This window comes from Cibotium barometz, chromosome 48, assembly GCF_041138505.1.
Source record: "Cibotium barometz isolate CiBa-2024 chromosome 48, ASM4113850v1, whole genome shotgun sequence".
Classification (NCBI taxonomy): Eukaryota; Viridiplantae; Streptophyta; class Polypodiopsida; order Cyatheales; family Cibotiaceae; genus Cibotium; species Cibotium barometz.
In genome coordinates this window covers 10,971,945-10,981,377 of record NC_141093.1, presented here as the reverse complement: position 1 = coordinate 10,981,377, position 9,433 = coordinate 10,971,945, and the positions used below count along the sequence as shown (strand labels likewise).

Genomic DNA, 9,433 nt, shown 5'->3' with positions numbered 1-9,433 from the left:
CAGTAACACCAACAGTCAATGGACAACCTGTGGACCCTAAACAGGAGAGAGAGAGACATCCAGGACTCCCCATGTGCATTATCCTCAGGCGACTTAAACGTAACGATTGATTAAGCGAAACTGTAAGGCAAACTTGAGGAGTAAGGAATGTTCGCCATAAATTAATGCCAAATTTCGATGTTGGTGCTTTATATATTGACGCCTAAGAAGTCAAATAAAATTTTGATGAAACCTTGCTTTGGGCTTCAAATGAGAGAGAGACACTCTGATGACAATTCATAGTTGAGGATGCAACCTTTTAAAAACACCTCATCATGCCCGAGTGGTATCGCCCTGGCCTGGTCCAGGGTTCTAACCCTGACGTTTACACAATAAATAATCTCACAAGGAAAAACACCTCATCACGTGAAGTGATCCTCCTTTTGCAAACCATACCATAAAACACATTTATATATTAGCATCCTTAGCCTTTCCTCTATATGACTTCAGCATCTTCCTTTGCTCTGAGGGGACCTAGGCACAATTCTGCCACGCCATTCTTTCTGTGCTTGAGAGTTCACCATCATCCGCCTAACATTGTTGGGCATGGAAAGCTTTAAAGTCTGGTCCCGAGGTCCGACCTTTCCCACCAGATGCAGCTTGGACATCCACACCCATCAAATCTTACCACATTGAAACGCCTCTCTTATAAAATCAATGCTCTTTCTGAGCCTGCCGGAATGTCCTGCAGTGTACGTGGTTAAGCACTCCAGGTATCGAATCGTGAGCCATCAACATCCTTTGAACTTGGCAGTTTTTTAATTTAGAATCTCAAACTGGTTCGTCTGTGGCCCCTGGTACAAGCTTTTGACAAAAAGTGATAGCACATGGAAGCATGCAACAGCTTGCCTCCTGTCAAGCTCATGTTCTGTTTTTCCTGTATGTAAGTGCAAGCTCATGCTCAGCATTACATGTATTTAGTGCAGTACATGGAGACACAGCAGCTTGCCAAAAGATTCAAGCACTAAGCATACTCTGCACACATACCTGTGAGTTTTACCCACCAAAAGAGAGTTCCAGTACCTATTTGGAGCTTCGAGTGTGTCGGCCGCCAAAAAGGTCTTTTTGGTGCCCTTATGAGTAGCCCACCGAAAGGATATTTTAGTAACTTTTTGGCACCTTCAGGGCCCCCTGATCCATAGCTTTTGGCTAACCTGATCTGGAGCTAAAGGTTTGCTACCAAATGCTATCCTCTGCCTTCTCAAGTTCCACATAGTTTCATCTTGCACTCGCATCGGGCTGGACATGTCTGTGGTGAGCCACATTTGGCCTGGACATGAAGCACAGTACTACCAAAGAATCAAGAGGATAATACTCACCCAAGTGTGGGACTCAAGTAGTCACCACATTTCAGCTGCAATAAGACACGGCCTCTGACTGCGACTGCTAAGAAGTTTGAAACCCTGTTCAACAAATCCTAGCAATTATTGCACTCCATGATTCCGAGTCCCGAGCTGGCAGCTTGTCAAACACATCCCATGCATCTGCAAAGGAGCCATACATGGCATACATATCCAATAAAGAACGGCCAATGGAAGGATCTCTTTCAAAACCCTGTTTGGCGATCTGTGAATGTAATTCACGGCCCCTGTCTGTGAACCCGGTGCCCTGACAAGCTTTCGTGCTGCAAACCCATGTGGCAACATCTGGAGACACACCCTCCAGTTGCATCTGTTTCAACCCACAAAGCACTTCCTCACAGAGCCCATGTTCAGAAAATGCAGCCATCAGCACATTCCACAAGTTTATGCATCGAACCTCCAGGCTGTCAAACACCAGCCGAGCTTCAGCAAGTGAGCCATTCTTAGCATACATATCCACCAAAGCGGTGCCAATGTAATTAATTTTCTCAAAACCTTTACTCACGACCTCTGCATGTATGCTTTGTCCCTTGTCTATGGCTCCAACATTACCACAGGCTTTCAAGCTATAGACATATGTGAGAGCATCTGGGGGCACCCCCTCTGCTTGCATCTGCTTTACACAGTTAAGCGCTTCCTCACCATGCCCATGTTCAGCATACCCAGCAATAAGTGCAGTCCATGAGACTATATTTCGAGTTGGCAGTCTGTCAAACATAAGCTGGGCGTCTGCAGGTGAGCCACATTGAATATACATGTCCACCAAAGTGCTGCTGACCAGTAAATCCCTTTCAAGCCCCTTCTTGGCAATCTCGGCATGTAATTCCCTGCCCCTGCCAATCGCTCCAGCACTGCAACATGCCTTCAAAGTGCAAAGAAAGGTCACCGTATTAGGAAGCACACCCTGTAGTTGCATTTGTTTGAAACACTGCATTGCTTTCTTACTGAGCCCATGCTCAGCATAACCTGCTATAAGTGCAGTCCATGATATGACGTCTTGAACTTGCAGCTTGTTGAATATGAACCGTGCTTCAGCCATTGAGCTGCATTTACTGTACATATCCACCAAAGCACTGCCAAAAAAGGGGTATCTTTCATACTCCTCTTTGGCAATCTCAGCATGTATCTCCTGGCCCTTGTCTATGGCTCCTATGCTGCCACAAGCTTTCAAACTGCAAAGAAATGTGACATCATTTGGGGTTACCCCGGCCTGCTGCATTTGATCCAATCGTCTTAATGCTTCCTCACCAAGCTCATGATCAGCATATCCAGCAATCAATGAGGTCCATGACACTACATCTCGAACAGGCAGCTTGTCAAATACTTCTTGGGAATCTGCCAGTGAGCCACATTTGGCATACATATCGACCAAAGCATTGCCCACAACAAGATCTTTTTCAAGCATCTGTTTGACAATTGCAGTATGTATTTTGTGGCCCCTATCTAAATCTCCAACACTGGCACAAGCTTTCAAGCTACAAACATGTATGGTAGCATCTGGATCTGCACCTTCTAATACCATTCGGTCCCAGCATGTTAGCACTTCCCCAAAGAGCCCAAGTTGTGTGTAACCCCTGACTAGTGTGCTCCACAAAACTATATCCTTAAACGGGTGCTCATCGAAAACTTCCTGTGCTTCCATAAGGGAGATGCACTTGATATACATATCAACCAATGTGTTGCAGAAAAAACGATCCCTTTCCAGACCTTCCTCGACAATCTTGACATGTAATTCTTGCCCTTTCTCAAGACATTCTAGTGAAGAAAAAGTTTTTAGTAGAGCCATGAGGATGTACCTCCTGGGAAGCACAAACTGCTCTTGCATTTTCTGATACAGTTTGAAGGCCCGCTTGGACTCTCCGCGCTCGATATATCCCTGTATGAGAGTGTTCCAAGAATGCTCGTCTACATGAGCTAACCGGTTGACCAGCTGTTGGGCCTCGGGCACACAGCCACTCTCCACAAAAATTGTGACAAGAAAGTTCTCCAGAACTCCATGAGCTTCAAAACCATGGTAGCACATGTGCAAATACAAGCGTTTGGCATGGGCAATATCCTTCTGTTTTCTGCACTTTTTCAAGATGGGGATGAAAATCTCTGTAGGAAGAGGCTCATCAGGCATCCCTTCCAAAGAACCAAGGGCCTCCGCTATGGTTTGTGCCTCCCCTTTGCTTTGCAGGAGATGATGATAACCGGGTTTGCACCATTGCTCAGCCTTGATATCAGATTCTTGTACATCCTTTACAACTGAAGGCTCTATGGTGTTCAGCAAGGCGTGATCAGAAAACGATGTGCTCCCATTAATGTCGGCAAGTTCCTTGCTTTCAAAATCCACGTCTTCAAGCATACCTTTGAGTGAACCAGGTTGCTCCCATCCATTGATCCACACAGACTGCTCACTAATTCTACGCCTGACATCTACATCCCGTTCTCTCTGCCAAAAAAGGCCCATAGAAACCCTAATTTTCACATAATACATAAGAGTTACATGATTCGGTACTAGATTACACACAGATTCAACTAATTAAGCAATCTACATAGATTCAAATGATTTAGCAGTTACTTTGTCACACCACTGGGAAGTTTCAGTGAGATAATCTTGCCATATGCGCTCTGTGCTAAAGCTTTCTGCAAAAAGAGACATCAAAAGCATATCTTAGCCCGCTATTGTTTCACTTCAAAAAGGGGCTGTGCAGGGATATCACCATGAAACCTGAGCTAGAGCTTCTCAAGGTGCTGCGAGGAGGGGCGAAATGATCCTGCACAGGCTGTGTGGTGATGGAAAAACTTCCATGTCGCTGAGCTCCCACTCCGATTTCTCCATAGCCAGGAAGCGCAGAGCGCGGTATCATGGTCTCTTTCTATAATGCAGGAGCTCCTTCCTCGGCAGTTGCAGGATTAAATGTAAAAGACACAGTGAAGCCAGTAATTACTCCATAGCCATTGTGTAGCAGATATCATCTCCACGCTCTTGTGAATTTAAAAGCCAAGTCGGATCACATTGCAATGCGTCCTCTCCAAAGACAGCACTCACACGCGGCCCAATGACTGCAATATAGGAATTTTCTGCTACAATGAGGGTGGATACACACTGCCCGCCCATGAAGTGCTGAAAAAAAAATAAAGGAACCCCACACACACACCCATTAAGTCCTTCTATTTTTTTTCTCTTTATGTTTTTTCTTTGCTTTTTTTGTTAAATAATTACGAGGGGCGGATTATTTAAAAATGAAGAAGACAGACAAACCCAAATTACACCCGAAATATATATTTTTCAAATTTGTTGTGGCCACACAAGGGTTGTGGTGGGACAAGAGATGGTGCGTGGGCAAGGATACATTAGAAGAATTTCGACAGGTGAAGCAGACGTCAATGGTAGATGCAAGCGAAACCGCTACGTGGGTTGACAAACGTGTTCAATGCGGTGAAAGAAGCATGATCATCATCCTAGAATCTTACCTAGGGAGGGAAGGTTGCAAAAGATAAAATTGATAGGCTTCAAGGAATCTTTCCCAAGTTGTCGGAGAGGGGTCTTGGAGGACATTGGGTGCCAAACTTGTAAGATAATACAATGTGCGGTGTATACAAGAGAACACTCATTAGAAGTAGGATCTTTCATAGCACAAAACTTTAAAAGTCAAATTGCACAATAAATAATAGAGATAGAGAAGAATAATGTATTATTGAAGTGATAAAATAGATGGCAAATCCTCTTTCACGTCCATTTTATAAAAAAAAAGGAGAAACAAGAGGCTGACCAATGAAAAACAAAGGGCATGCCGTGAGGCGAACATGCGCCTTTACAAATCATAGCCCTTTACTAGTCACAGTCTTGGTTTACTAATCATAGTCCTAGTTTACAAATCACATTCCCTTACTAATCACAATCCAAGTTTACAAATCATAGTCCTAGTTCACAAATCATAGTCATTTACTAACCATAGTCCTAGTTTACCAATCATAGTCCTAGTTTATAGTCTTAGTTTCCCCCAATCTTACTCTTAATCTCATGAATAATGAAGCAGATGAGAGCTCCAAAATCCAAGTTTGAAGTGATTTTGGTGATAAGATTGATAAAGGAATGCATATAACCAATAAATATCCACATGAACACATCATTCCAAAGCTCTTAAAAAAAATTGAACTCTTGAAATTCACTAATCACCCTCCTAATCCAAAAAACGAGTCCATTATGTCTTTATTAGTGAAAATCTAGAGTTCTTTTATGATTTTAAAAAAAAGACTAAGTGACCTAAAATGCATGCTACCACTCTAATATACTTAAATGCAACAGAAAACACAATTAAAAGGTAAAAAATTAAGCAACTAAGCTTGATATTTATCCTAAAAGAAGCTAAAGATCAACAAAAATGCCACACCCGTGTGCTCTTGAAGGGAGCTTCGATGGTTGATCTTGAACTGAAGGTTGTATGCTAGTAGAAGCTAGGACTAAACTCACACTGATGATTGATGAACTATGGACAAGGGGTTAGCTGTGTATCGATATTGGCTTGTATATGCGGGGTGGCCTTGATATGACCGTGTAGGTCATGTCAGAGCCACCCAACGTATCTATATAGGCCTATATACGTGAGGTCCTAACATGACCATGTAGGTTCACGATCATAGTCGATGCAACCGTCCGTGCATTGTAGACTTGACCCATGCCCATCCGGGCTCATCTTGGACCCCATTCTGGCCCCATAATGTTAAGACAAGGTGTCCAAGAGTAAAGTCTACCTACTCCATGTGCAAACCATATTGAGATAATGGTCCAGTGTAGTAGCATGTAGTCTATTTGGTAGTGTGCCAAATCTAATCCAAGTCGTCTCTACACCATCTCTCTTCATAGGCCACCTTCTCATGTGAATACGTGGATGCTGAGCATCTAGGTTGCTCAACCCCATGACTACTCCTCATAATGGGGGCGTACAAATATGAGCTAGGCGGTGTCTGGAGAATATAATATGAGGGTGGAGCATTGATACCTAGCACCTTCACTTGAAGGTGAACTACATCTATGGTCCGATGTCGTGTTGATGAAGATGCCACTCCATTTGATCCCTGCTAAGAGCCTTTGTGAAGATATCTGCACAGTTCTATGTCATCGAGCAGTAGACCATCTCGACCTCCCTGAACATAATGAGCTCTCATACAAAGTGATAATGAATCTCAATGTGAGCATGAAACATAGGATTCTAAGCAATAGCCATATAGCTATGGTTGTCAGATTGCAGCGTTATAGGCTACTTTTGCACCACTCCCATATCCTATAGAATTCTCCTCAGCCACAATGCCTCACATGATGTAAAGCATGCAACTTTGTATTGAGCCTCTGCCAATGAGAGTGCAATTGTGGATTGTTTCTTATTGATCCAAGAGTGCAATTGTGGACTATTTCTTACTGATCCAAGAAATGCATCTCAAACCAACAAAAAAATAGTACCTAGTTACTGGGCGCATGGTGTCTAAGTCACTTGCCCAATCTGAGTCACAAAAGCCACTGAGCGTCTTGCTCGTAGCATAGGTGATGTCGTACTCGTAAATACGTTGGATGTATCGCAACACCTGCTTTCCGATGATTCTCATCACAAGGGTGGTTGGAGAACTTGCTCAAAACACCAATAGTAAAATTGATGTATGGTCTAGTATTACACAAAAACATAAGATTACCAACCAGTTTCCTACATAAGGTCTCATCCACAACGTCTAAGGTGTCTTCGACGAATAGCTTCAGATCAACCTCCATTGGGGTACCAACTGCCCTACATGTACTCATGCTAAATGCCTTGAGTATCTTACCTGCATATTTCTGCTAAGAGATGAAAATGTTATCTCACCTGCTGAGAGATGAAAATGTTATTTGGCTTCTTCCAGACCTCAATCCCCAACAATAATGCATGAGCCCAAGATTTGTTATCTCAAACTCTACACTAAGCGTCTATTGTATTTGTGAGATCTTTTTTTGGTTATCCCCTGTCAAGATAAGGTTATGTTATCTACATAGAAAACAATGACCATATACGACATACAAATTTGCATCTGAAGGGCTTCGTAAAAGACCAATACTCACAAAATAAGCATTAATCCTATGGTACATGCTCATGGGGCTTGTTTCAACCCATAGGCCTTCCGTAACCTATAAACTTTGCTTTCAGAATCGGAAACCACAAACCCAGGTGGCTGCTCCATGTATACCTCCTCCTCGAGGTTCCTGTTGAGGAAAGCAAATTTTACATCCTTTTGGAGAACAAGCCATTCCCCTTTGTGCGGCCAATGCAAGAACGGTGCAGAATGTGGTTAACTTGGCTATAGGAGCAAAAGTTTCCTAAAAGTCAAAACCTTCAGCTTGTGCAAAACCTTTGGTGAAGACCTACCGTGCCTTGTACTTTTCCAAAGTACCATCGGATCTGCATTTTGCTTTGTAAACCCACTTAGTGCCAATTATCTTATGCCTTGGATGTCGATTTACAAGGTCCCAAGTGTGGTTATTTAGAATGGATTCATATTTTGCTTGCATGTCTGCCATCCACTTCGGATCCCCTTGTGCTTCAACAAAGGTGGTAGGCACTCTTGAATCTTGAGTACCTATGTCATAAGAGAAAAATTCACAAGATTCTCATGAGCCCTGTTTTTCTCCTCTAATTGTCTAACCTTTTGGAGCTACGAACATCTTGGGGCGCATCCTCGATAGCTGGAGGTTTTTCTCCATCCAAAAGCTACCTGTACCACTTAGGGAATACCTTTTTGTGGCACATCATGCTCTTGTTCTTCATCTTCAAAATCCATGTCCATAGGAAATGGGGGGGGGGCATCAGAATGCAAGGAAGCTCATGCTGCATGTGAAGGATGTGTTGCTTTGGTGATTTCCTTATTGCATGATGAAGAAGAAGGAAACTTCTCCTCCATTTGACGTGATTGTTCTTGGAATACTACATCACAACTCACTACAACTCACTATGATCTTCTTTGCCTGAGGGTCATAGAGCTGATATCCCTTCAACTCCATGCTATAACCCAAGAAGATGCATTTCTCGCTTTTGGCATCCAATTTAGTTCTCTAAGCATTTGGAACATTTACATAACATTCATATCAACAAACTTTCAAGTATGCAACTGAAGGTTTCTTAACCAAGTAGGCCTTTAAAACAGAGTCATCCCTTTGACGAGATCTCCTTTGTTGCACTCCTGTTAAGAATGTATACAGCCATGTTAACTACCTCATCCCAAAACGACCTAGTTAGATTCTTGCCATTAAGCATAATCCTTACCATCTCAACAATAGCATGATTCTTGCACTGAGCAACACCATTTTGATGTGGAGTGTGAGCAATAGTAGTGAGTTGCCGCTTTATGTCTCTTTCTTTGCAGAAGCTCAAGGATTCATTAGATATGAATTCTCATCCTCGATTTGTTCTACACTCCTTCAATTTTGTTCATGTCTTAGTTTTAACCACCAATTCAAGACATTCCTTAAGCTTTGCAAAAGCCTGAGACTTTTTCTTAAGAAAATACACCCAAACCTTCCTACTGTGATCATCACTATCAATGTGAAAAAATAGGAAGAATCATCAAGTGTAATTATACTCATCTTTCCACAGAGATCAACATGTACGAGCTGAAGAGGAGCCTTGGCCCTAACTGACCTCTTGTGGAAAGGGTTTCCAGTGTTGCAAGCTTCACATACATCTTGATTGTTACAAATTACTAGCAAATGCTCAACTAGCTTACCTTTCTACCTCTGAAAGAGTCTCCATACTGATATGCCCAAGTTTGTTGCTACTCAAGTTGGTGTGGATTGCAAATGCCGCAAAAGCTCATACAAGTTGTTACTCTGAATTTTGTAATGACCTTATCATCTCCATCAAGAATGAATGCACCATTCTTATCTAAGTGAACCCGCAAGTCACAATACGTGATGGGCCAAGACAGAAAGGAGGTTTCATATCTAGAACTAAAGAACATTTAAAAGACTTTTTGTATAACCTTTTTTAGACATAAGTAAAATAATACCTGAACCTTTTATTGGGCAC

At 42.5% G+C, this 9,433-nt stretch overlaps 1 protein-coding gene across 8 annotated transcripts; it reads right to left on the bottom strand.

Moving 5' to 3' along the window:
- Positions 1 to 209: 209 nt before the first annotated feature.
- LOC147610810 (pentatricopeptide repeat-containing protein At4g18520, chloroplastic-like) lies at positions 210 to 4,420 on the bottom strand. Of its 8 annotated transcripts, XR_015263914.1 has the most exons (4): positions 4,106 to 4,399; positions 3,964 to 4,028; positions 1,027 to 3,859; positions 269 to 916 (listed from the first exon to the last, which is right to left on the bottom strand). XR_015263914.1 is itself a non-coding variant. In XM_086785408.1 (3 exons), the coding sequence occupies exon 3, from the start codon at positions 3,850 to 3,852 to the stop codon at positions 1,447 to 1,449; it is 2,406 nt and encodes an 801-aa protein (XP_086641534.1). In that variant the 5' UTR covers positions 3,853 to 3,859; positions 3,964 to 4,028; positions 4,114 to 4,420; the 3' UTR covers positions 210 to 1,446. The 8 variants fall into 8 exon arrangements, 7 of the variants coding, with proteins under 7 accessions (XP_086641534.1, XP_086641533.1, XP_086641531.1 ...); XM_086785408.1 differs by having other exon boundaries at positions 210 to 3,859; positions 4,114 to 4,420; XM_086785407.1 differs by having other exon boundaries at positions 210 to 3,834; positions 4,114 to 4,419.
- Positions 4,421 to 9,433: the final 5,013 nt, after the last annotated feature.